Here is a 27,328-nt window from a genome sequence, read left to right on the forward strand (position 1 = left end):
CCCCCTGCTACCCATCCCTGTTGGGGACTTCACATCCACCTCCAGCACCACCAGCCTGGGCACCCCCTTGCACTTATTCAGGATCTACAATGTCCCTGGCTGTGCCAGAAAATTTATATCCATGTTGTCATCCTTGTTTTTACAAATGGGGAAACTGAGGCCCAAGGAGTTTTGGAAGCTCAATGACTACACAGTGGCAATCGGGGTTTGAACCCAGGCCTGTCCAACGCCAGAGCCTGTGTTCTCGGTCATTTTGCCTGTGGCTTTGAGGTGAAAAAGAACAACTGGGCAACAGCCTCCTGGCCCCTCACCTGTACCACGGAGTGCAGTGGTGCCTGTGTGGCCCAAGTCTTGCCGTCATCCTCCATCAGGCCGGTGGCCACGAAGCTGAAGCCACGGAACAGCTGATGGGCGCCAGCACTGGGGGGGATGCCAGGGGAGTCTACAGGGGTAGGAAGGGAATGTGAGCCTGAGGAGGTGCCCTTGATCCCGAGGCAGCCCAGCAAAGGGTAACTAGGGGCTCCCAGACTTGCCTCAGCAGCTGGCCATGGATGGTGGGAGCTTGGGCAGGACAGAACTCCTTATCCCAGCCCCTAGCCAGCCATCTGTTCATGTGTGTTTAGACCAGACCAGCCCTGATACACAAGGACGAAAGACCCCCCACATCCGGTGTCCAGTGCAGGCCAAGACCCTTCACCCCTTCCTGGATGCCTCCTCCTGGCCTCCCTGCCTCAGTCTGCTCCTTTAGGTCCATCTTCTGTGCAGCAGCCAGAAAGATGGTTCCGACCACAAATCAATCCCTGTACCCTTCCCTTCAAACGTTCCCCTCTGCCCGCAAGAAAAAGTCTAACTCCTCAGGTTCTTGTGATCTTAGCCTCCTCTCCCTCACTCCACAGCTCAGCAGGTCAGACTTCTCAGATCCTTAAAGGACACTCTGAGCCACTGCACATGCTGTTCCCTCTCACTACATAATTCACTCTTTGTCTATCCTTCGAGGCTCAGCTCATCCACTCTCTCCTCGGAAAAGCCTTGCTTGAGGTTGATCCTCTAGCCCTTCACCCCTATTAAGCTGCACTTGTCACACTGCCCAGTAGCTGTTTTCACGTCTCTCCCTCCACTAGAGCCTGGGCCATATAAAGGCAGGACCTGAATCTGTCTTGTTCACCATCAATCCCCCCATGGCTGGCACACAGTAGAGACTAGGTACATATTTGTCAGATAAATGAAGAAAAAGGGACGAAATGCTCAGAGAAATGCTAAGCTCCCTATCATCAGAGATGTACAAGCACAGTGAGAAAAGCACCCCTTCTGCTAAAACCGCCTTCCAGAACTAACATTCCCCAGCCCCCTCCCCCGGCCCCAATAACTGGATAAAATGTTAGGGTTTACCAAACTTCCTCCCAGAAGCCCTTGGCTTCTTACAAGAAAAGACAGGACTGAGTGGACCTATGACTAAACCCATGTTCCAGATGAATACACTGAGGCCTGGCGGTCAGAGTAGCCAAAGCAGATTCCCATATTTGCCCCTGACCTGTGGGCGCTGTCACCTCTGCTCTGCCAGACCATCTCCACCTTGTTTTTATTGGGTCAGATTTTTTACCCCTGACGTGAGTGTGAGCCTGATGTGTTTGGTCTTCCCAGTGGGCTGGCAGATGCCCGGGGCAGGGGTCCTGACTTTTCTATTGTGGCCTTAACCACCCACTCTCCCCCACCCCCTCGCCCAGACACAAAGAGCCCACAGAGCCCTGGAGTGGGAGAGTCAGGCAGAACAAGACGGGGACAGAGAGTCAGAGACCCACCCGCCTGTCCGCCCACACACCTGCGCCTGCCAGAGTCCTACCCCCCCGCCTCCCTCCTGTACCAGTCCAAGACAAATCAGGCAAGGGACGCACCCTTGGGTGTGCGGGATGTGAACTCAGTGTCAAAGTAAAAGGTGTCATCAGGTTGGGCCACGGCCGGCTTGAAGGGTGGCTTGATCTCACGACGGTACAGCTTCTGAAAAGTGGGGTGGGCATTCTGGTCACCATAACACCCCCACAGCCTGCTGGGAGCCCCATGCAGGAGGTGATAGGCCCAGAGCACAGGTTATGCAGTCAGGGGCACAATTGCTTGCCCTTGGAAGGCTAGCCCTTGCCCCCCAGTACATGCTGTCACCCCTGGTCCACATTTAAGGCCTTTATCAATAGAAGCCCCTCCCTCAACAGTTGAAGCCCTGATGGGGTGACAGACACACTCACATTCCAGTCAATGGTGGAGTAGAAGACATGTCGCTTGATTTCCTCTGCCCCATCAGGGCCGGAGCCTGAAAGAGCCCAGATGAGGGGTCTGCAGATGGTTCAACCTCTAGACACCACCAAGCAGCCTCACTGGTCTGGAACCAGCAGCTGGAGCAGTCCACTAGCAGCACTGGGGAGGATGGGCTCACCCTGCCCCCAATCTACCCCTATCACAAGGCCTATTGCCTGCTCAGCATTTTCCACTTTCTGGGGCCCTTTATGATCCAGCTCTAATGTGACTGCTAAAAGAAGGAAGGCCCAGAGAGGTTAAGCAACTTGCCCAAGGCCACACAGGACAGAGGCTGGACTTGTTCCAAGATCTGCAGAGGGCCTCTACCTCCCTCCCATGCCAGGCATCATCTCTGTTGTTCTAATCCCATTGCCCTTGTCAGTCACCAGACAGGCTCTCGTGCCACTCAATCCCAAGGACCTGGTTAATGGTTCAGGTGAACCCAGGAGCCAAGATATATTGAGCAACTAGCACACAACAGACACGTTCATGTGACTTCATTTAATCAACAGAGCTTGAGATCATCCTCAATCGGAAGAGGAGGACCTGGGGCACTGGGAGGTGAAGTCAACTACCTTGGTCACATAGCTCATAAATGGCATTCATTTGTTCGCAACAAATATTTATGGAAAGACCACTGCACACCAGGCAGTGGGGACCTGGCATGGGGCTGGGATTGGGACCTGAGCCTTCTGATGCCTGAGCTCATGTTCTTCCTCTTGTGCCAGCAGCCTTGGCGAGGAGCTGTGTGGGGGCCTCTGTCCTTGTCCCAGGGGGAGTGGGGATGACTCAGTTCCTGCCTTCCCCTACACACAGGTCACCCCGCTGCCCCGAATACCACACATGGAGCCAAAAAGGAGGGTGGCCAGCAGCATTGTCTGCCTACACAAAGGACAACGGTCCCTTTCAGCACCAGATATGGCCCCGTGGCCTAGGCCGCAGCTGTACCCGCTCCCCTCCCCTGAGCTGGGACTGCTTACCGAGCCGGTTGGCAGGATTCCGCTTGAACAGCGCCCGCAGGAGGCTCTGGGCTTCCGTGCTCAGAAACTGGGGCATGCCTAGCTTCGCCCTGAAACAGCCCCCGGGTCTCATCAGGACTGAGCCCCAGCCCAGAGGCCCCATTTCCCCTCCCACTTTTGTCCAGGTCTAGTTTCCAGCTCATGCCAGACAAGCCATCCACTAGCTCACCTCCCAGAGGATTCTGGGATTTGCCTCCCACAGGCCCTGGTGGATGAACAAGAGGCCCTGGAAAGCACAATGCTTCACCCAGAGGAGTGTCTTTTTAATGGGGAAATCGGAGGCAGGTTTAGGGTATTATTCTGGCCCCCAAACTGGGGCCAGGCGTGAGGAGACCCTGAGGGGTCAGGAAGGAGCTGGTGCTTACTTCAGAATCAGTGTCATGGTCTCCTTCCGGTCCTTCCCCTGGAAGGGCAGGGAGCCCGTCAGCATCTCAAACTGCAGAAGACAAGGGTCCATTCAGGCTCTGGTCCCCATCTCCCATGCCCCCCACCTCTTTCCACACAAGCCACTCAGCTCCATTCCCAGGATTCTTGCTGGCTTGCTGGAGGTTCACCTGTGTCTGTCCCTCTCCCCTCTGTCAGTCAAAACACCAGGAGCAGTATTCGGGACCCGAAGTTGGGGAGAGGCCCAGCCCAGCCCGGGCTGGGGCACCCAGGCTGAGGACAAAACAGGAATCCTTCCAAGGAAGGGAACTGCAGCTGGGTGAAGGGCAAGGCCAGTTTGGCTATGAGAGGACAGAAGAGCCTTAAAGACCATCAATCCCCTGACCGTACAGCTGAGGAAACTGAGGCCTGAGTGAGGCCTGGGTTGGACACTCTACCACAGCCTGGTACTCACCATCAGCACCCCATAGGACCACCAATCTGCACTGTGGGTGTGACCCTGGCGGTTGACGACCTCGGGGGCCATGTACTCCACTGTCCCACAGAAGGAATAGGCCTTCTTCTCATGGTCAATGGCTTCCTTGCTCAGGCCAAAGTCTGTGGCAAGGAGGGCAAGAGGACACATCTTCAGGACACCCCTGCCTTCTTCGCCATCACCCCCTAAACCCCCAACTTCCCTGCCCAAAGGCCTTAGGACATCACTCTCAGGACATTCAAGAATAAGCTGAGGGCCCTGGTTGGGGTGGGTACGGGAGGCAAGTAATTGATGTTTCTCTCTCTCTCTCTCTCTCCTCCTCTCCCTTCTTCTCTCTAAAATCAATAAAAATTTATTTTTTAAAAAAGAGTAAGCTAAGTCCCAGAGAGGATGGGAGACTTGCACAATGTTGCACAGTGGGGAGCTACCGTTCAAACCCAGGCCATTCCAAGTCTGGGACCTGGGCTTCTAACCACATCTTAGTGCCTTTGGTCACATAGGAAGAACAGATCCTTAGCACTCAGCCCAAGCCCAGTAAGAGCCCATCCTGCCCTCCCCTGGGACCTGAGGAGGCAGGTGCCCTCCACTCACCGGTGAGTTTGATGTGGCCCTCCTCATCCAGAAGGATGCTGTAATGAAGAGAGAAGAGTCAGGGCCCCTCAGCTGTGGCTCCTTATGGTTCTGATGACACCACGGGGGCTGTCGGAGTTGGCCCAGAGATGATCCACCCAGATGCATCTGAGGAATGGGTGGGTGGGGCGGGTGCTGGCAGTGCTATGCAGGTGTATTGCCTACCTTCTTTGCTAACCCTTGAAACACTGTGTGAGGTAGGTACTATTATTGCCCCATTTTAACAAAGGGGAGACTAAGGCCTAAGGAGGGTAAGGAACTCCCCATGGTCATAGAACGTGGTGGAGACAAGGTTTGAATGTGGGTCTGACTAACTCTAAAGCCAGAGCTCAGTCCACCTTAGCACCTGCCCCTGGCTCCCAAGTTACTGTTCGAGGATATTTAGATGTTAAGGAAAATTCTAGAGAAGCCATATCGAGGAATGACCTTTAATGGTAGCATCTTAGATGTCACACTGGATTAGGAAAAAGACAGGCAACGTACTTTCATGGAGGTGCCTGGCCCTTGGTAACGGCAACACTAGTGATTAGACAGCCCCCCAAGGTAAGTCTGCTGCCACCACTCTACCCACCCATTCACGGAACAGCTCATGGGACAGGAACTTTCTTGGGGAGAGTCACACCCACGCCCATTGGGGTGGCCCTGTCCTAGGAGAGGCCCCAGGGCCTGCCTCTGCACTCCCCAGGGAGGCCAAGGTGAGGCTGGAGCTGCACTCACTTCTCAGGCTTGAGGTCTCTGTAAATGATGCCCAGGCTATGCAGGTGGTCCAGGCCCAAAGCCAGCTCAGCCAGATAAAACTTCACATCCTCCTCCGTGAACATGACCTGCAATAGGAGGGAGGGGATTTCAGCTGGGATCGCCTTTTCTTCAGGAGCTGGGGCAAAGGGCAGTCAGCAGCTTCCTGGTCCTGAGGGTCCACCTTGAGGAGGACCCTTAAGAGACCCCAGTACCATCCACCCTGCTCTTCCTAAAGGGGTTCGAGGTGTGAAATGACTAATATACATGTCACTCATTGTGGCATTGCTTAGAAATAGCAAAAGGTTGGAAACAGCCCAAGGGTCAAGCAGTAGACGGGAGTGATGCCTCTCCCTGCAGATCAGTGCTGTGCAGCCATAAACTACAAAAAGTAGCTTCCCCATGTTCTGATACAGATCGGTCTCTCAGATATACTGTCTTGAATAAAAGCAAGGTATAGAACAGTATCACAGAATAGTTCCTTTTTTAAAAAATCCTCGTTGAGGATATGTTTATTGATTTTAGAGAGAAGAAGGGAAAGGGAGAGAGAGAAACATCGATTGGTTGCCTCTCGTATGCATCCTAACCAGGGACCAAACCCACAACCTAGGTATGTACCCTGACTGGGAATCGGACCTGTGACTTTCGGTGTACTGGATGACACTCCAACCAACTGAACCACACCAGCCAGGGCCAGAATAGTACTTTTTATGTAAAAATGTAGGGGTTGGGATTCAGAACATATATCAGAATGGTGTGTATTTCCAAAGAGACATGGAAAGCTTAAACAAGAAACCAATAAAAATGTTTACTTATTGCCCTAGCTGGTTTGGCTCAGTGGATAGAACATCAGCCTGCGGACTAAAGGGTCCCAGGTTCAATTCCAGTAAAGGGCACATGCCTGGGTTGCAGGCTCGATCCCCACTAGGGGGCGTGTAGGAGGCAGCCATCAATGGTTCTCTCTCATCATTGATGTTTCTATCTCTCCATCCCTCTCCCTTCCTCTCTAAAATCAATAAAAATATATTTAAAAAAACAAACAAACAAGTTTATCTATGTGGGGTGAAGGGGGGTGGGATGGGCTGAAGATTTCTCAATATTTTTCTTTTCAATCATATAAATGTATCATCTATTCAAACATTAAAATAACATTTAAAAAATTAAGTCTGGTTCTCTTCTACAGTTTGAATTGTACTAATGGCCATTTTTATACCTGGCTACAATTGTTTTAGGTCAGTTAAAAATCCTTTTGATTGACACATGGTATGTAACATTACAGTATCTAGCTTCCTGGGTGAATTTGGGCTTCTCCCGTTCTCAATGCCCAGCCAAAGGCAGCCCTGGAAGAATGGATGGGGACAGGTGATAGCCACACTGAGCTCCCCAGCATCGCAGTGGCATCAGATCCAAGGCCTGACCCTCCTCAACCCACCAAAATTCTCAGAGGCTTTGAGAATGTGAACTCTGTCCCAGGATAGGTTCCTGGGTCAGAGGCTGCTACACAGGCCTGGGTAGTACCAGGTCCAGGCCACACAGAGGCTTTGCTGTCCCTCCAGCTCCATCCTGGGCCCCTCTAGTAGTGGGGTGCAAGCTCACCTCTTTGGAGAGCCGTGTGAAGAGGTCCCCACCACGCAGAAAGTCCAGAATAAGATAGAGCTTGCCCTCGGTCTGGAAGGCTGGGGAGAGAGGAAAAGGCCATGCTGGAGCCAGCTGGGCCCAGCTGCTCTGCCCCCCGTGCCCTTGGCCTGCCAGGTGGCAGGTTGGCAATGTACAGGGAAGACAGCAGCCCATAGGCAAGGGCAAAGGCGGGCAGGTAGGGTGGGACTCAGGAAGGTCTGCAGTCTCACCATAGTGCAGCTTCACCACAAATGGGTGGTTCACATCGGCCAGGATGTCTCTCTCCATCTTGGTCCGAACGCGGTCACGCACTGGCCAGAGAAGAAAGGAGGTCATCAAGTCTAGCCACTCCTAGCCCCTGGCAAAGAAGGGCTCTCTTTTCCTCCTGTTCCTCACATTTCATGGCAGTGCCCAGGGCTGGGCCCTTGGTGCCCTGCCCAACACTCTGGCCCCATCTCCAACCATGCTCCATCAGGGCGAGTCAACCCAGCCAGTCTGAGCAACCCGTTCCTCTGTGTGCCCTCTGCCTTTGCCCCTAGGGCTCCTCCAGGGTATCTTCACTAGCCCCCTCTCTGCATAAAAATCCCCAATTTCAGTCAGGGGGTTGGTGAGAATAGTCACTTAGGGAGCTACTTATAAAGGCAGATTCCTGGGGCCTCAAATTCAGACTCATGGGTCTGAGCAGACAGCCCCCACATACTTTTTATTTTTAAAGACTAAATGTCCCACCCGGCTGGTGCGGTTCAGTGGTTGAGCATTGACCTATGAACCCAGTCACGGTTCAATTCCTGGTCAGGGCATATGCCCAGGTTGCGGGCTCAATCCCTGGTGTGGGATGTGCAGAAGGCAGCCAATCAATGATTCTCTCTCATCATTGATGTTTCTATCTCTCTCTCCCTCTCTCTTCCTCTCTGAAAGCAATAAAAATATATTTTTTAAAAAGTCCCTAGGCAATTCTGATCAACAGTTTCTTCTTTGACTCATTTTAGGCCTCACCTCCTCCAGGAAGTCTTCCTGAACTTGCCTAGCTGAGTTAGCAGTGCTCTGCTTCCCCCTCAGAGCACCTCTCACCCTCTGTTTTAATGTTTTTGTTTCCCTCACCAGACATGACAGGCACCATGCTGGAGTAAACTATTCCAGTCACCGTATCCCAAATACGCCTTACATTTTCAAATTGCCCCTACAATTTAGCTCTGGCTAACAGTTCCTCCTTCCTGGGGTCCCATTCCTTTCCTATTTTCAGTCTGGAGAACTCCCAACTTATCCTGCAAGGCACAGTTCAAATGGCTACTCTTTATGTGAGCCTACCCCCGCCACCAGGAGGCTGCACCCCCCTTCCCTGAGATCCCCGGTCACAGCAATGAGTGCACCCCACTGCAGGGACTGCTCAGCCTCTCCAGCCCCTTCAAAGCAGGAACCAAGTCTTGTCATCTTTCTCTTCCCATGCGGCCCCCACCATCCCTCCTGGGGAATGACTCCCACCCTAGCAGGCTGGCCTTGGGGCACCAAAGCTACAACATCCCACAGACAGCCCTTCATGAGCCGCAAGACCCGTAATGTCCCCAAGGCTATCACTTCCAAACCCTTTCTCCCCCCGTATCCCAGGCCCACTCCATCTGGTCGGTGGCTACACTGGCTCCCAGTCTGGTCAAAGAGTCACTGCCCAGCCCAAAGCCCATACCAACTGTCCTCATGCCCTTCCTAAGTCCTGGAATTCTAGCCCTGCCTCAGGCTCCCTCCTGAACCTCTCTGCCACCCATCTCTATGCCACTTCTTTGACTCAGCCTACCCTATCCACTCAGCAGCTTCACACCCTTCTCCACCCGAGAGGTCTACCTCAGACTCTCCTAACACCATGAAGTAACTCTGCTGGCAGAAGGGCTCTGCCCAAGCAACCTGACGCTGATATCTGTAGGCCCCCACCACAGATGCACTGCACACCCCACCTGCCTCCTTCCAGACATTCGCCTTCAGTTATGGTCATTGGCACTTGGTGTGGGGCATGGGGGTGGGGATGCAGTTAACCCCAGAAGTCTTTTCTTTTGAATGGACCCTGTCTTTTCCATAAGGTGTGGTGTGGGGTAAGGAGTGGCTGACCTCCTCCATCGGACGCAAGGCCCTGGAGAGCTGGTCTGTCTCCCTTGATCCTGTGCCCAGCCTGGATAAATAATTTTTATTTATTAATTTGAGAGAGAGAGGAAGGGAGGGGGGAGAAACATCGATCAGCTGCTCCACCCTTCACGCACCCACTGACTCCTACATGCGCCTTGACCAGGGATGGAACCCGCAACCCTGGCACATCAGGATGATGCTCCAACCGAGCTCCCCGGCCAGGCCCTCCACTCACCTTTCAGTGTTGCCTTCTTTAGTACCTTCATGGCATACAGGTGTCCACTGTCAGGCCGGGTGATCTTCCGCACCAGGAAGACCTGAGAAGGCAGTTGTGGGAAAAGCAGAGGAGCAGCTGACTTCTCATTTCCCTGAGCCCCATGTTCACCTTTTGCCCTCCCTGGGTCCTAAGGTGACCTCTCGTCCTCCCTCAGACCCATCCACCCTTGCCCTCTGGTCCTCAGAGCCCCAAGGTGAGCTCTCATCCCCACCCCTGACATGACCAGTGCTGCCCTCCCAGGTGTGGGCTCAGGACTCACTTTGCCAAAGGATCCCTGGCCCAGAACCTTGAGCAGCTCGAAATGGGACGGGTCAGCCTTCTCAGAGCCAGCCTTGACGTGGTGCGTGATGGAGATCTCCTTGAGGACGCCCTCATCCTGACGGAGGGATAGAGTTGGTGGGCACGGTGGGCCCCCTCTGGGCAAGCACAGGGCATGGCTCCCTTCCAAGTCCACTCCCAGCAGACAGGGCCCTGCAGGCCCAGAGAGACAACCACCCCAACGAGACCAGCCTCCAGACTCATCGATACCAAAGGGCTTCAAAGGCCAGGGAGGGTCAAACTCTCAAGGCGCAGGTCAGATGAGGTACTGCTCCTACTGTTCCTGATGCTCTGGCCCAAACGGATGCCAGGCATGGCCACGCTGAGCCAATCCGCGGTTCTGGCTGAGGCCCAGAGACCTGCCTCAGGTCCTCCCCTCCCCCTGCTGTAAAGGTTTTGGTTTTGCCACAATAGGAAGTAGGGTTTGTTCTCATATTGGGTTGGCAGAACTGGGTTTTTGTTCTGAGACAGGATGGATGATAGGATTCCACTGGCCGGAGGGACAAGGCTGAGATACATAGGGACCCACAAGTCATCAGAGACCAACCCAGTAAATGCCCATTTGGGTGGGCAGGAGCTAAGGCCAGAGACTCCATGCCCCACCCTCCCCAAGCTCCTTCATACAAATCTACCAGAAACCCCTCACCAGGCGGCAGTTGTTCTAGGACCCTCTGCCGTCCCTCCAATCTTCCGGTGTCACCCTGGAGCCCTGAAGTGCCTCCTCACTTCCCCAGGAAGCAAGTCTAGGCAGAGTCCAGTCACCCAGCAGGGCCAGGCCTGGGCTAGGAGAGCCCAACTGAGGCCAAACTGGCTGCCGGGGCACCTGCTCCAAGGGCCTCAGCCAGGACAACTCATCCGGCCACACTCACCGAGTCCCGCCTGGGGCCAGAGCCAGGGCCAGGGGCAGGCAGAGAGGTCTGGCTGATCCTGGGCCGCTGCTTCCTGGGCATCCAGGGGAGCAGGGCCCAGAGCCGCAGACGGGGCGGCTTGGGATCCTGCTCCATCCGCCCAGCAGGGCCAAGGCACCATGGCAGGAGCAGGCAGCCTCCGGGGCTGCCTTGGAGGTGGCCGGGCCCAAGGCGGATGTGCTGGGTGAGGGCGGGGGCTGGGGCTGGGCCTGCGCCGCCAATCACTCAGGGCCTGTGGTTTCCTAGTTCCAGGCCTACACCCTCCACCGTGTTCCCTTCCTCTCTCTCTCCCCCACTGCCTGAGGGCTGCCCTCTGGCCCTCCACCCTATTCTCCCTGTGGGCCTACATGCCAACCCAATTGCTGAGGAGCAGATAGGTACCCAACAGGCAGAGACAGGCATAGAAGCAGATAAAGAAGGACACCCAACCAGCAGAGGCAGGCACCCAACATGCAAGAGGCAGATAAAGAGGGACACCCAGCAGGCAGAGACCGGCACCCAACAGGTGAAGATGAATGAATGTGGGCATCCAACAGGCAGAGACCAGAGGGCACACATGCCCAGCAGGCAGGGATGGATAGGCAGAGGTAGGAAGAACATATATCCAACAGGCAGAGGCAGGAGGGGACTCACACCTAACAGACAGAGGTGGACAGACTCATACCTAACAGGTGGAGGTGGTCAGAGATTCACACTAACAGGTGGAGGCAGGTGGGGACTCATCCAAGAGGCAAAGACGGACGGGGACATGAACCCAACAGGCAGAGACAGATGGGGACCCAATAGGCAGAAACAGATGGGGACGTACAGCCAACAGGTGGAGACAGATGGGGACACGTACTCAACAGGCAGAAACAGAAGAGGACCTGACCCAACAGACATCTAACACGTGACATGTGCCCAACAGGTAAAGCCAGGCCCTCACCAAGCAGTGACAGAGACAGGAGCCCAACAACAGAGGCAAGTGGGCAGCAGACAGAGAGAGCCAGTCAGTGAGGCCCAAGTAAACAGACAGGTACCCAGGGCAGACACACAGGCAGCAAAGACAGCCAGGTACTCAGAACATCAGACCCTGGACTCAAAAGGCAGAGCTCTGGTTCTTGCTGGTCTGCCTGTGGGAGAGGATGTCACCTGCAAACCCCTAGCACTTGGGAGGACAGTCCGGTATTTGTGGCAGACCCATCTCTGAGGTCCTCCACGTCTGAGGGGGGACCAGGACTAAGACGGTGGGCTGAGAGGAGCATCTGAGTGCAATCTGATGACTTTGATTCTGATCCAAATATCCCAAAAGCTGTTATGCCCATTTAGGAACAGGAAACTGAGGCCTAGAGGACAGTGACTCACCCAGGCTCAAAGTGAAGTGGTGGCAGAACCCAAGTCCTTCCCCTGGTTATTGCTGCGCCTGCGGTTGGCAGGCCCCAAGTGCCAGGAAAGGGTGGGTAGGTAAGTCACCCAGAGCCATGTCCTCTCATCCAAGCCCGCCCCTCCCTCAGTACTAGGGTCAGTCCGGGAACTTCCCATTCCAGGTCTTGACCCCCAGAGGCCAGCCCCATGGTCATGGTGCACTGAACAGTCACAAAAAGCCGCAAGCTAATCAGGTCCTCGAATAGCCCTGGGTGGGACAGGCAGAGCCACACAGCAAACCCTGCCCACCCCACCCTGAGCCTCCACGTCTGTCTGTGACTGAGAACACTCCCTGAAGGCAGAGGCAGTCACCCGGAAACCCCAGGGGACAGAGCTACCCCCAAGCCCATTCCTTGCCCAGAGCTATGGTGACAGACACTGCTGGAGGCAGGCCAACCCTCTGCTTACCTTTCTGGGACAGGAGAGTGAGTCTCTCTCAACTCTGGAGAAATCTGCCGGGGTCTGCATGGTGGGGCTCACGCTGGTAGCCAGAGGGCCCCATTACTCCCCTTACTTCTGCTTTTTCAGCCTTCCTAGCGCAGAAGGCAGGGTCCCTGACCCCCTCCTTCTCACTTCCCCCTCTGCAGGGAGGAGGGACAGAAGATGGGTCAGTCTCCCTTGCTGAGGAGGGAACACTGTGGACCCCAAGCCCATGACTATGGGGAGAGGGGGCAGGGACACACCCCTACTTGTCTCCTCTAATCCTAAGGAGGGGAGACTGGAACACAGACAGAGTCACAGGTGATAAGGCACCGACACAGTGGGCATCTAGGACCCACAAACATTCCTTGAGCGAATGAGGGGCAGAAGTCAGCAAGCCATGGGCTCTAACTGCCCCAGCCTACAGCACAGACACCTTCCCCCACAGTGACCATCCCATGGCTAGGCCCAACCAAAACGACAGCCCACAGCGCAGGCACCACCATACTCAGCCCGGCCCTGAAGAGCCTGACAGTCCAGGGCCCTGGGATGGGCAAGGGGGCCGAAGGCCCACAGAGGTCTGAGGCGAGGAGCAGGTAGCCTGGGGCAGGGGTTGACCAGCCCAGCCCCCTTCACGTGACCCTGCCACATCACTCACCCCAGTACACCCACAGGAACTGACACACACACAAATACACACAGGCCGATGATCGGAAACCATTTCCACAGACATCCCCTATGTGGAAACACCCCCACGTACACACCGACTTCCCCTTCCAGTCCTCACAGGGCCTCCAATAAAGCAATCTGATGATGCCTGCTGGGCTTGTGAAAGATACCGCCTAGAGCAGTGGTTCTCAACCTTCTGGCCCTTTAAATACAGTTCCTCATGTTGTCACCCAACCACAAAATTATTTTCGTGGCTACTTCATAACTGTAATGTTGCTACTGTTATGAATCGTCATGTACATATCTGATATGCAGGATGGTCTTAGGCGACCCCTGTGAAAGGGTCGTTCGACCGCCAAAGGGGTCGCGACCCGCAGGTTGAGAACTGCTGTCCTAGAGGCTTCTCACTGCACCCAGCTTCTTCAGGCAGTTTAGAGGTTGGGACAGCCCTCAGCCACCCCAACCCTTGAGTCCCTGAGAAGCAAAGGAAGATGATCTGTGGCGAGCAGGGTCCAAGAAGGGGCAACAGGAAGGAAATGGTCTCAGAAGTGCCTTTGCTGAAGGCTATGTGCAGGGCCCGTGAGGCCTGTGGATGGCAGGAGGGGTAGGACAGGCACCAGACCACATCCCTTGGTTCCTGCCCCATTCCCCCCTATAGATACTTCCTCTTATTTACTTCCTCCCACAAGGCAGCTGGGAGAGAAGACCAGAGACCCCGCCTGATCCCTGGTCCCTAGGGTCCTCACCCTGGGCCTCCCTCCACCAGCTACAGCCCAAGCCTACCTGCCAACCCCTGGCCCTAATGCATATCAACAGCCCCTTCCCCAGCGGGCAGCATCAGCAGGGCTTCCCAGGCACTGCCCCTGCTGTAGGACAGAGGTCCCTCGACTTGTCTCCCCAGCATGCCTCTGGGCAGGTGAGGAGGGTTCCACAGTTTCCAGGCATCCTTGACGGGGGAGCTGGCCTCAAGTACTAGGCCAGGACTGGCATGGAGTGACAATGAGAACTGTGCCTCCAATAATTTACTGGAGTAAGACTGTTCTTTCCTTCAATCATTGCTGGTGTGGACTCTGCCACACCCTGCATCTCAGTCTCATTTCAGAGATGAGGAAACTAAACTCAGAAAGTGACTTGGCCAAGGCCACAAGGTTAGAAAGGGGGAGAGCTAACAGCAAAATCAAAGCCGACACTCCTCAGCATTTCATCACTGCCCTCCCTGCAAGGCCAGCCAGCGGCCTCCCATGTGGACATCACCCACAGCTCCTGGCACCCTGCTCCATCCCCATGTCAGGAGCCACACACTAGGAAGCACACAGATTGAGGCAGATGCCGGCCTTGATCTCAGGTAGCTCCAAAAAATAAATACATGATAACAAAACACAACTGCCGGCGACAGAGCTACAGTTAGGTGCTGTGGATGCCCAGAGGCGGTGACTATCTGCCTACGGCAGTGACGGCAAACCTATGACATGTGTGTCAGAGGTGACACGCGAACTCATTTTTTTGGTTGATTTTTCCTTGTTAAATGGCATTTAAATATATAAAATAAATATCAAAAATATAAGTCTTTGTTTTACTATGGTTGCAAATATCAAAAAATTTCTATATGTGACACGGCACCAGAGTTAAGTTAGGGTTTTTTAAAATGCTGACACGCCGAGCTCAAAAGGTTCGCCATCACTGGCCTCGGGTGAGGTCTGAAAACCTTCCAGAGAGAGGGCAGGCCAGCAGGACCCTGAGGAGGAACAGGAGTTGGCCAGACAGAAAGGAGGAAAAAAAGGCACATAATGTAGCGCAGTGGCTCTCAACCTTCTGGCCCTTTAAACACAGTTCCTCATGTGGTAACCCAACCATAAAATTATTTTCGTTGCTACTTCATAACTGTAATGTTGCTACTATTATGAATTGTAATGTACATATCTGATATGCAGGATGGTCTTAGGCAACCCCTGTGAAAGGGTCCTTCGACCGCCAAAGGGGTTGCGACCCACAGGTTGAGAACCACTGGTGTAGAGAGCTGGTGTGAAAAGAGGCTTGAGGCCAGGAGTGCAGGGAGGGAAGTTAAGAACTGCTCGCTCACTAGCTGAGCGCTCCCAGGCAAACTCTCTCTCTAGCTGAGCCTCAGTTTCCTCCTCTGTAAAGCAGAAGTTAAAACGAGATGTTGTTTCTAGAAGCAAAATGGGCCACAGAGGCAGAGGAACACAGTCAACAGAACTTCTCCCTGGCATCGTGGACAGTCTTCCTGCTGCAGTGTCTCCTCTGGGCAGGTAGAAGGGACAGAGCCCCGCCACAGGGTCCCAGGTGCTGGGAGGGTGGGCTACCTGCCCTGGCCAATCTAAGGGAAGTTTTCCCCAACACCTGAGGCTCCCCAGGCTCCCCAAAGTCCACAGTCACATCCTGCCTGAGCTCCAGCCAGGGGCGCCAGAGGATCCGGAGGGATCAGGGTTTCATAAACAGGAAGAGAGGAGGGGAGGGGGGAGATGCTCAGCTCTCAAAATAGACCACAAGCACTTCAAAGGGGTCCAGCTCCGGAGATAGCCAGGGGAGGGGGCCTGGGGTGCCCAGTCTACCCCCAGGAAGGAAGGGAGGGTGAATGGAACCCCAGTGTGCCTGAGGACACCAGGTGCACCCTGGGTACTGAAAAGATCCAGGGAGCTCTCACCCTAGATTTTTGTCTATACTATGGCTGCTAAACCCCAAATCTCCCTTTCTGCTCAAAACTAATAAAATAAAACAAGTATTGAACAACAACATTGTGCCTCACACTTGGTTAGATTTTTTTTAACATATACACATCCCATGCCCTCCTCTGGATAGCCTTGTACAGGAAAAGCATCTGGGCCTCAAAGGAGCAAACCCCTCACCCAAGGTTATGAGGCAAACAGGAAAGAGGGACAGGATTCTGAACTCAGAATGCCTGACTCCCAAGTCCCCCTCCCACCTCTTCTCCAGCTGGAAGACCCAGTTTTCTCTCCAAGTGCCAAAATCCTGCCTTTTGAGGCCCAGCCAAATGCCAGCTCTATAGGGAAGAGGCCTGGTCCTCTACAGCCCACCCAGTGTTTCTTCCTCTGCCCTCCCTGGCAGTGATTGTCCATCTGGTCCATGCTCAGTCCTAAGCTCAGATGCCACTGACATGCTCACATCACCCTGCCGCTGAGAGAAATGTGGGCACTGGGAGGTGGTGCACTGCTCTGACCATTATGGGGCCTGGCACAGAATGGAAGTTCTGCATGCCTACAATCGTGCTTCTTCCCCATCACAGTGCCCATCACATAGCTTTCCTGTCTCCACCTGCCCCCCTGAGAGCTCCCTGAGGGTGAGGATGTTGATTTCATTTTGGGTTTCCCCCAGGGGCACAGCAGGGTGCCCTGAAAGTCTGATGAAGCAAATGATACACCAGCTCTTTGCCAGCTCATTCCACTACACAAAATGATGAGGTCCTGAACACAGACTGAGCGCCCCCTGGTGTTTGAGCCCAGAAGTGGGCACTGGGGATACTGTGACGTTCTGGGGCAACAGAGAAGATGGATGAGGAGGTTGCTAGGAATAATGGAAGTTGGGGGTCATGGGGGACCCAATGTTCTTCCTCTACAGCACTGAGTGTTCCCTGCGCTGGGAGGAGTGTGGTCAAGCAAGATCTGACTACATTGCCCACCACCTATGTGACCTTGGGCCTCAATTTTCTCCTCTGTAAAATGGGAATAATAACAATATCTACCTCCAGGGCTGTTGTGAAAACTAAAGAGAATGTTCCCAGTGTGGTGCCAGGTGTGTATTAAGCTCTTTCTCTTCCTTAAAGTGGCATTCGAGGCTCTCCCCACCCTCTCCATCTCCAGCTTCATCATCCCACCCCAGAATTTTCTTCTCTAGAGCAGGAGTCATAGGCTTGGGATTAAATGTAGGTTACCTGACTGGGTAAGCTTCTGTCCTCTCCCTTCCAGCCACTCTAGCTCTTGGGATAAGAAGCTGTACTTACCACCAACATCCCCAAAGCTGCAACCCCAGAATATTGGCTCTAAGATATGTACATCCAGGTTCTTCCCTGGGCAGCTACTTCGTGGGAGGAGATTGTGCAGACATGGGGCTGAGCAAACCGAGGGGCCCAGTCCACACCACCTGCCTGGCTTCTGGTGGCCCAAGGTTGCCATAGTAACCACCAGAAGAGGAGGCAAGAGCCTATTTCTCTCACCCAGCCCTACCTCAAGCAGCTCAGCAACCTTATCTTAGGAGGCTGAGTCAAGACAAACATGGGGACCAGCCCTGGGTGTATCTCAAAGGTCGAGCCTATGGCAGGTCTGGTGCCCAGGCAGACCCAGGCTGGAGGGTGTGGCCACTAGTAAGAAGTGGAGCTGAGCAAGGCCTTGGGGCATTCATACTGCTGGTGCTGAAGTCACTGTGTACCAGGTAGTTACTATCTCATGTTCTTCACATCACACCTATGGGTAGGCACTGTTATCCCCAGTTTACAATGAGGAAATTAAGACTCAGAAGGGAGAAGAAGAGCCCTGGCCAGGGTGGCTCAGTTGATTGAGCGCTATCCCATGCACCAAAGGGTCACCAGTTTGATTCCTGGTCAGAGCACATGCCTAGGTGATGGGATCGATCCTCAGAGGGGGGCGTGCAGGAAGCAGCCGATCAATATTTCTCTCTCTCCCTTTCCCTCCCTCTCTCTCTAAAATAAGTAAAAACATTAAGGAAAAGGGGCGCTCGGCTGCATTGGCTTAGTGGTTGAGCGTTGTCCTATGAACCAGGAGGTTACGGTATGATTCCCAGTCAGGATATATGCCTGGGTTTTGGACTCAATCCCCAGTGTGGGGCATGCAGGAGGCAGCCAATCATTGATTCTCTCTGATCATTGATGTTTCTATATATATCTCTCTCTCCTTCCTCTTTAAAATCAATAAAATATATATAAAAAGGGGGAGAACAGCTCTGTGACCCCTCACAGTTGGGCATGGGAGGACCCAGGGGAAGCAGAGACAGCAGGGGTGAGGGAACAGCCTCATGCTGGGAGTTGGGAGCCCTGAGAAATGGTCTGTCTGCCCATTTCTCTAGCATCACATGCCCAGATGATTCCAGGCCTTTGTCAGGCCCACCTGACGTGAGCCTCTCCCCACACCCCTTCAGCCCTCTCCTCACAGTCCGCCCAGATGCCAAGAGTAAATAAACTAAGGAAGTGCCCTAGCCTGGGTGATGGGTAACCAGAGTTCTAGCATGGATTCTGATCTGGCCCTGTCTGGGCCACTGTTCCCTCACCTAAGAAACAGGAAGGTTGGAGCAACTGATCTCCATGCACAGGGTTGCCTCGGGGATTAACTGGGACCAGAGAAGAAAGGCTGAGCTGGGAAAGAGGGGAGAGGCCAGGACTCTCACACCCAGGTGGGATGCGGGCAGGCCTCCCTCCCTCCTCCTCCATGGCCAGGCACACAGTGCCCCCCTCACAGAACTTGGCCCAGAATGCTAGCCCTGGCCCTCACCTTGGATGACTGAAGGCCAGCTTCTTCCCCAGGTGCCTGTCCATTCTGGAAAAGAGAAGAGAGATTACGGAACATTGTCAGGGTTTATCAGCGTGGGACAGAGCAAAGATAGACCCGTGTGTCCCCCCATCCTTGGCTGTTTCAAATAGCTAGGGAGGACTTGGAGGTGGGGCAGGAGTTCTGAATGGGTCTCCCAACTCCACTTGCACAGTGAGAGCACAGGTGCCAAGCCCTCCTGCAACAGCCTCTCACCATCCAGGTAGTACATTTCTTGAAACTCCCTCCCTCAACTCTCTGCCCAGCCAACATCTATCTTTGAAAGCCCAGATTAGATATCATCTCCTCCCAATGCCAGTTCTGCCAGAGACAAACTATAACTTTGTACCAATTGCAAACAGCCTTGGTTTCCTGATCTGTAATATGGGGGAAGTTATAGCCACTTCCCAGAGGTGCTGCAAGGGTAGAAATAGACGAAGTCTGGGAAATATCCAGCCCAGAGACAGTGGCTACCCTGGCCTTGCCCCCTCTAAGACCCCTATCCTGCCAGGCAGAACCACTACTGGCTCACTCTGCCCCCGCATTCCTTCACTGTACCACTTGTCACATTGCAAAAACTATTTTAAAAAAAATATTGTTATTGATTTCAAAGAGGAAGGGAGAGGGAGAAAGAGATAGACACATCAGTGATGACAGAGAATCATCGATCGGCTGCCTCCTGTGTGCCCCCCACTGGGGATGGGGCCCACAACCCAGGCATGTGCCCTGACGGGGAATTGAAGCATGGCCTCATGGTTCAGAGGTTGATGCTCAACTACTGAGCCACACCAGCTGGGCTGCAAAGGCTATTTACACACAGGCCTGCCCTTCCAAATAAATGGGAGTGCCAGGAGGGCAGCGATTAGGGCTCCGTGCTAACAGCTGCTCTCTTCCAAGCCCCTCCCACATTTCAGGCACTGGGCTCAGTGCCTCACACCTGTGGCATCATTAAATCCTCATGACCTGGGAGGGAAGCCCTAGCCCCATTTGGCAGAGGAAAAAATTGAGGCCAAGCGGCCTAGTAACGACACCTAAGGCCACACAACTGGTAAGTGGGAATTCAAATTCTGGTCTCTGACACCCAGGAGATGCTCAAAAGAGGTCTATTAAAGAGCAGCCCACATCCCAGGCAGGGAACGTCCTGCAGAGGGGTGGACACTGGAGTCAATCTCTGAGAAGTCCTGCCTGCTTTTTCCAGTCCCCAGACTTCACACTCAGGTGGGCATTATTCACCCTAGGGCAAGCATGTCAAATTCGTGGCCGACGAGCTGCATGCCTCGTTTATTTAAATAAATGAGTTTGACATGTTTGCCCGGCCTAGAGTATACCAAACCCAGCCCAGTCCTGTGATACAAGGTGATTACTTTTATCTGGAACCTGGGGAGCTGAATGGAGCTGTCCCCTCTTCCTTGTACAGCAAGAGTGTGGTGAGTCAGACAGAGGCTCCTAATAGCTAGGAAGACCCAGCTGAGGGCAGGTCAGGACTTTGGAGCCAGTGGCTGGGTCCACAGGGCAGCTGTGGCTTTGCTTGGCAGCAGCAGGCACAGCTGTGTTCTGCCCATTACATAATCTCCCTGCCCCTGGAACAGCTTCCCTCCGCCGCTTCCAGGACATCCTGCCCCCTGAGCCCCTTTAATGCCCCTAATCCTCCCCAGGGCCAGCGTTCTGCAGGCCCCTCCACACGCACATACACATACATGCTGTCATCTCTCAGCCGCCTGGGGAGAAGGGCCAGGTTGATCAGGGCCCAGGGGGAGGAGGCAGGATGCATCTGTAGCTTGAGCTCCACTTCACCCAACAGTCTAGACCAGGGGTGGGCAAACTTTTTGACTGGAGGGCCACAATGGGTTCTTAAACTGGACCGGAGGGCCGGAACAAAAGCATGGATGGAGTGTTTGTGTGAACTAATATAAATTCAAAGTAAACATCATTACATAAAAGGGTACGGTCTTTTTTTTTTTTTTTAGTTTTATTCATTTCAAACGGGCCGGATCCGGCCCGCGGGCCGTAGTTTGCCCACGGCTGGTCTAGACTCTTGATAGAATTCCCACAGATGTCTCAACAGCCTACACACAGCTCCTTGCCCAACCTTCCCCCATTCAAACCTTCAACCTTCCTAAAACTCAGCTGTGATCATTGCACTTGAGCCATTAATTTCCTCGGTCACTCACTCACTGCTTATTGAGAACCTGCTATGTATCAGGCCCCAAACCCTTCCACGTCTTCCCACTGCCTGCAGAATGCAGTCCCAGCTCCCTGGCACAGCTTTCGAAGCTATCATTTCCAACTACCCAACACAAGTGATTAAGAACATGGGTTCAGGCCTGGCCAGCGTGGCTCAGTGGTTGAGTGTCGACCTATGAACCAGGAGGTCATGGTTCGATTCCCAGTCAGGGCACATGCCTGGGTTGTGGGCTCGATCCCCAGTGTGGGGCATGCAGGAGGCAGCCAATCAATGATTCTCTCTCATCATTGATGTTTCTCCCTCTTTCTTCCTCTCTGAAATCAACAAAAATATATTTAGAAAAAAATAAAAAAGAACATGGGCTCTGGAACCTAACCTTGTGGGTTCAAATTCTGTATTCCGTACCACCTACATCACCCTGAGGTTACTTCATTTCCTAGGGCTTCAGGCCTCATCTGTGAAATGGGGACAAGAGTAATGTGCCACATCGGGTGGCTGTAAGAAGCAAACAAAATAGTCTATAAATATCTATCCCTGGCAGGCATGGACTGGGTCCATAAACAATAGTCATCATTATTCTTTTTTTTTTTTAATATATTTTATTGATTTTTTTACAGAGAGGAAGGGAGAGAGACAGAGAGTCAGAAACATCGATGAGAGAGAAACATCGATTAGCCGCCTCCTGCACATCTCCCACTGGGGATGTGCCCGCAACCCAGGCACATGCCCCCGACCGGAATCGAACCTAGGACCCTCCAGTCCGCAGGCCGACGCTCCATCCACTGAGCCAAACAGGTTTCGGCAATAGTCATCATTATTCTGAAGCTAAACTGAACGACCTGAAACCCTGGACCGGCCAGCTTATTTCATGCTGCTGAGCATTTGCATGATGGCTCACTTCTTCTACCAAGAAAACCTTTCCTGCCTTGTCACTCTGGCTAACTCCCAGGCTTCTCCCAGGACTCACTTCAAATGCCATCTCTTCTGTCCACACAGCCTCGAGTGCTTTCCTCACTCCTCTGCATCCCACAGCACTGAGGAAGTTGCAGGTTCAACTCAGGAAGGAGCCCTGGCTTCTCTGTCATCATATCCTTGACACCCAGCTCAAGATGCAGCACGTAGTACGTCAGATCAAAGCTCAACCCAGCAAAGAGAGCAGGGAGCCCAGAATAGGCTCTATTACTCCCATTTTCCAGACAAGGCTCAGGGAGTGAAGGGACCCACTGAGGTCCCTCGGTTAGCAGGCAACGGACATGGGGCCATAACCCAAAGTCCCCTCCCAAGTGAGGGAGGGGAGGAGGCAGTGGGTGTACCCAGAGGTGTGGGCTTACTGAGCAGTGACCTGGGTGCTTCAGGGGACCCACAGGCCCTGTGTGGCTGCCTCCAGTCCCAGGGTCTCTGGCCTGGGTGCATCCTCATAGAACCCCACATCTGTAAGAGCTGATACATAAAGTCTCTAGAAGGAAATGGCAGCCCTGGAGAAAAGACTAGGAGTACAAAAAAGACCACAGGTGAGCTTCCCCCTCAGAGCCAGGGTCCACACAGGGAAGACAGGGTTCATTTGTCCTGACCTGACTGCTGCATGGATGGCAGAAAGAACACAGCTCGGCAGCCACAAAGATACAGCTGCTAATCCTAGCTCTGCCAGCCACTCACTCCAACCCTGGTTCTGTCACATCATTTCTCTGGGCCTCGTTCCTTCATCTATACCACGAAAGCAGGTCTGTCTTATACACAGCTGCATCCTGCTGCTTGGAATAGTACTTGTCACATGATAAGTGCTCAATAAATATTTGCTGAATGAATGAATGAACGAATGAATGGAAGGGGACAATGATGCTGACCTTGCAGAATACTGAATGAAGGACCTTGTCTAAAAGGTCTGGTACAGCTGCCCTGGCCAGGTGGCTAAGTTGGTTTAGGAGCATCGTCCTGTACATGAAAAGGTTGCGGGTTTGATTTCCGGTCAGGGCACATACCTAGGTTGTAGGTTCAGTCCCTGGTCGGGATGCATATGGGGTGGGGAAGGGGCGAGGGCAGCCAATTGATGTTTCTCTCTCACAATGATGTTTCTTTCTCTCTCTCTCTCAAATCAATAAACATATATTCTTGCCCTAGCCGGTTTGGCTCAGTGGATAGAGTGTCGGCCTGCGGACTGAAGGGTCCTGGGTTCGAACCCGGTGAAGGGCACATGCCTGGGTTGTGGGCTCAGTCCCCAGTGTGGGCCGTGCAGGAGGCAGCTGATTAATGATTCTCTCTCATAATTGATGTTTCTATCTCTCTCTCCCTCTCCCTTCCTCTCTGAAATTAATAAATTTATTTATTTAAAAAATAAAAATAAAAACATATTCTGGGGTGAAGATTTTTAAAAAAAGTCTGACACAGGAAGGACCCTTCAGCTTCTTAAGAGGATGGAGATCTACCCTCCTCCCTCTTTCTCAAAGAGCACTGTTCATGGGGACAGTTGCCCAGGGCCCCCAACCATTGTACCCCTTCCCAAGAAGTCAGAGATAGGCTCTAACAGGCAATCTTCCTTCCCACTCAAGCAGCTCTGTTTTGGGAAGAAGGGCCCAGGGCAGCGTCTGGAGAAGCCAGGCAGCAGATGGACAAAGACAGCACGTGCCCCGCAGGCAGGAAGCAGCCCCAGGAGCTGGGTTCAGAGCCCAGCATTGGCAGCTCTGCCCGATGCTGGAGGCTGGGGGCCAGGTGCCAGGGCTGGCTGGCACAATCCATCCTCGGCAAAGGCTGGACAGGGGCTTTTCAGGATGAGGAGAGTCTGCCAACATCCGGAGCCTCTCTCGGAGTACCTTCCACCTGGGCCAGTTTGATCCCAACCCTTCCCCATCCTTGAGCCTCCCCACACTTGAGAGACCTGGGTTCCAGTACTAACTCTGACATTAATTCATAGGCCAGTTCTTTCTGAGTTCAGTTGTCTCACATGAAAATGGGGGTAATATTCCCGACCTTGAGAAGTTGTTATGAGAGTTATTTAAATATGAGAATTAATTATGAAGCAGGGTGGGCGGCACACAGTAAAGCTCTGTAGATGGCAGGGCTGGGCCTGGGGACAAGGTTACTTCTTTCAGCAAAGTCAGGGAAGGCCCAGGCAGAATCCTCCCCACACTTCCAAGGAGTTTGCTCCACCTGGGCCACACCCTGAGCCAGGCCCTGCCTCCCAGCAGCCCATTTTCAGCAGCGTCATTGGGAGGGCAGGGCAGTCCAGATTCCAGGCCTCTACCAAATGCCCCCACCAGCCCCTTGTCTATCTCGTGCCCGGCCTGGAGCCAGAGGCAGTGCCTATACCTGCAGGTCAGGCTGCTGTATCGCTTACATGTCACCTGGGCTAAGAACAGGGAGGCCCTGTTCTCCGGTGAGAACAGCCCAACCCATGCCCTGGCTGCCCCAGGCTCCTGTTACCCAAACAATAACATCCATTTGCCTGGCACCTCCATGGAGCGGGGGAGGGGGAGAATGGGCAGCAGTACCCAGGGCTCTGCACCCAGGAAGCAGAAGCAAAAACCCAGCCCTGGCCACTGAAGAAACAGGAGGCCCAGAGAGGCTAAGGACTGACTAAGGGTCACACAGCATTTCCAAGGTAAAGCTCCTGGAGAAATCATTTCCCCGCCCCCCACCCACTTCCGGCCCCAATCCCAGGAACTAAGCCAGTTTTCTCCTTTCACAGAGTTCACATGCAGTAGGTACTCAAAACTGAGTTGAGTTTCCTATTAAAAACCTGGCCCCCTGATTAAGCTGGCCCCTGCCCCAGGATTCCCTAAGGGAAGCAGGAAGTTTGTGCCCTGGACTGGGAATCAGGCTCCTAGGTGTCTGCCCTCCCTATCTCCAAGGTAAGTCCTCAGGTTAAGTTCCTCCCTGGCCTCTCCCAATCTACCACCTCTAGAGAGGCCGAGGTTACAGAGGGGTGGAATCCACCTCAGAGCGCCCTCCCCAGACCCTAGTGACCCAGACCTGGGGTAGGGGGGAAAGAGTAATAGGGGATGCAGAGGGCAGTGTAAGGTGAGTCAGCGAGAGAGAACTTCCAAGAGCATGCAGGGCCTGTAAAAACCCTGTGGCAGGGATCCCAGAGCAATTTACTCCAAATTGCGCCTTCAGGTTGCTTACCTAATCCTGCCTCACCCACCCTCCAACAGCCAGTGTCAGCCATGACCATCCCTTTAAAGGGGCAGCACACCTTGGATGCTAGGGACCAAGGGTTCTCACTCTGATCTCAACCTGTGACCCTGAGAGACAGGCCCTTGGAGGCTGCCTCAGGTAAGAGAGGGCTGGGAAGGGAACCTAGGCAGGAGAGTCGCCCTTGGCTCCCCGGCTCAGTGAGGTCTTCTCGCCCTCCCCTCACATCCCCCCATCTCCTTCCGAAAGGGAGCATCACCAGCCTCCCAACTTGAGGCTGCAGAGAAAATTTTCTTGACCTGTTGGTTCAGGGGCTTGACCTTGACCCTGGGGTCAAAGGGCACAGGAAGAGCTGGCCTCCTGCATGCTTAGGGCCTGGCACCACAGAATCCTCAGAGCAGGGCAGGAGCTGCTTCTGGGAGAGGCTAGGCTGGCAGAGGCCAAACTCTCCACGGGCCCAGGGGCCCTGCCCATGGGAGGGGGCACCAGAGGGCAGCAGGCACCAAGGTCCTCCCCTCTCCAGGAATAATCTTCACAAGGTCGGAGAGCTTTTTCCACTCTCTTCTCCACAATCTGGGGCAGGGGACGCGGGTGTCCTCTGGCCCTAGCCTCGGGGCAAAGAAAACCAAGAGTTTCAGACCAGCGGTGTCACCTCACATCCCATAACTGCCAAGGGTCAAGGGGGACAATCCTGCTAGGGTCCGCAGCGGAGAAGCGGGGAGGGGGAGGGCGCTGGGAGACGTCAAGGAGAAGTGGGGGGCGGAGGGGGCCATGATCCTTGTCTCATAGAATCCCAGACATCAGGCACCCGGCCCTGCCCGTCTGCGCTAATGGAGGAAGCCCCGACAGCTCCCGGCATGGGTCCTAGGTGTGCGGTGCGAGGGAGGCCGGGGCTCAGCGCCCCACCGGATCCCCTCTCCGGGGCTTGGCGGAACTGTCCTTCTCTTGCACACACCCGAGGCAGAGGGGGGTGGAGCCGAAGAAGGGGCAAGGGATCGCAGGGCACTCGCGCCCTCGCGGGCACCCGCCACACTGCAGAGGCGCCGCGAGCTGCCCCGCCTCTGCGGGGACCCGGGATCGTCGGCCGCCGGCGCCGGTTCCCCACCCGGCTCACTCACCTCCGGGTCCAGCGGCACCAGCTCCATGAGCGGCCAGGGCTCCTTGAGCTGAGCGAGCGGCATCGCGCCGCCGCCGGGCCGCTCGCGCTCCTCCGGCGGCCCGGGCCACGCCGCCTCCGGGGTCCGGGGTCCCCGACTCTGAGCCCCTGCGCCCCCGCCCCGAGACCCTCGCGCTCCGGCAGGGCCGTCCGCGCCGCCGCCGCCGCGGCACTCGCACTTCGGCTCCCTCCGTCACCCGGCGCCGCCGCGTCCATTGGCTACCTGCGCGAGGGGCGGGGCCAAAGAAGCCCCGCCCCGCGGGCGGCATTCCCGGCGCGGACCCCCGCCCCGGCCGTGCGGGCCGCGCTGGCCCCGCCTCCACTGCGAGCCCCTGCCTGGCGCTCCGCTCCGCCTGGAAGAAGCCTTCTGGCTCCTCCCTCCCAAACCTTGTCCCACCCCCCTAACCCCCACAAGCCTCCCTCCCGCACCCGCTCTGGCCCCGCCAGGTCCACGGCTGTCTCCCCGACTCACCTTGTTCAGAATCTCTAGATGTTCCTTCGCCTTACGGGGGGATTCCCTCCTGTTTCCCACCCCCACCGCTCCCCACGCACACGCACACAGAAAGCCCGGGGCCTGACCCTGGCAGAAGCTGGAAAGGAGCCTGGGCCCAAGTCCCATGAGCACCCCCACCCCCCTCAGGAGGCCCTAGGGATACCCCCTCCGGAAGTCAACATTGGATCCCGTGGGGATCTCAGCGATCCAACTCCAGGTAAGTTCCAACACCATCACCACCATCAGAACCCACAGTGCCCCAGAGTGATTTCTCAATACACATTTTTCGCAACCTGTACTGGAGCGGGAGGGGCTCATTTCAAGCCCAGTCTCCCCAGAATCTCTCTAGCTGTAAGCCCACATCTGGGCTGGTTTGAAGTCGCTCCCCCTCTGAGGACACGGACCAGGCTTCCAAGATGGACCTGGACCGACACTTGGGCTGCACTTGGAGTAAAAGGCCAGGGAGGATTCCCCCTGGCGAGATTCAGCCTCCATTTAAAGAAGTGTTAGGGGTCCAGGTGTGGTGAGAATTACTCACATGCGGGCTAGTGGAGGGATGAGCTTGCAGGTTCATGGGTCGGGGAAGAATGGCCATTTAC

At 54.6% G+C, this 27,328-nt stretch overlaps 1 protein-coding gene across 6 annotated transcripts in view; it reads right to left on the reverse strand.

The window, feature by feature from the left end:
* RPS6KA1 (ribosomal protein S6 kinase A1) overlaps window positions 1–26,438 on the reverse strand; it is a 36,350-nt gene extending 9,912 nt beyond the window's left edge. The window contains exons 1-14 of one of the 6 annotated variants that reach the window (XM_059690677.1): window positions 26,199–26,437; window positions 18,732–18,776; window positions 9,795–9,911; window positions 9,494–9,575; window positions 7,377–7,457; window positions 7,126–7,205; window positions 5,512–5,618; window positions 4,756–4,793; window positions 4,144–4,286; window positions 3,671–3,741; window positions 3,267–3,355; window positions 2,238–2,302; window positions 1,893–1,995; window positions 312–442 (exon numbers count right to left, since the gene is read on the reverse strand). In XM_059690677.1, the coding sequence (XP_059546660.1) occupies window positions 312–442; window positions 1,893–1,995; window positions 2,238–2,302; window positions 3,267–3,355; window positions 3,671–3,741; window positions 4,144–4,286; window positions 4,756–4,793; window positions 5,512–5,618; window positions 7,126–7,205; window positions 7,377–7,457; window positions 9,494–9,575; window positions 9,795–9,911; window positions 18,732–18,776; window positions 26,199–26,261 (1,215 nt within the window). In that variant the 5' untranslated portion in view covers window positions 26,262–26,437. Of the gene's footprint in view, window positions 1–311; window positions 443–1,892; window positions 1,996–2,237; window positions 2,303–3,266; window positions 3,356–3,670; window positions 3,742–4,143; window positions 4,287–4,755; window positions 4,794–5,511; window positions 5,619–7,125; window positions 7,206–7,376; window positions 7,458–9,243; window positions 9,284–9,493; window positions 9,576–9,794; window positions 9,912–10,722; window positions 10,879–12,573; window positions 12,649–18,731; window positions 18,777–26,198 lie in introns of those variants that run through there. The other 5 variants (XM_059690678.1, XM_059690679.1, XM_059690680.1 and 2 more) reach the window with 5 other exon arrangements.
* Window positions 26,439–27,328: the final 890 nt, after the last annotated feature.

The sequence above is a fragment of the Myotis daubentonii genome, chromosome 3 (assembly GCF_963259705.1).
Source record: "Myotis daubentonii chromosome 3, mMyoDau2.1, whole genome shotgun sequence".
NCBI lineage: Eukaryota > Metazoa > Chordata > Mammalia > Chiroptera > Vespertilionidae > Myotis > Myotis daubentonii.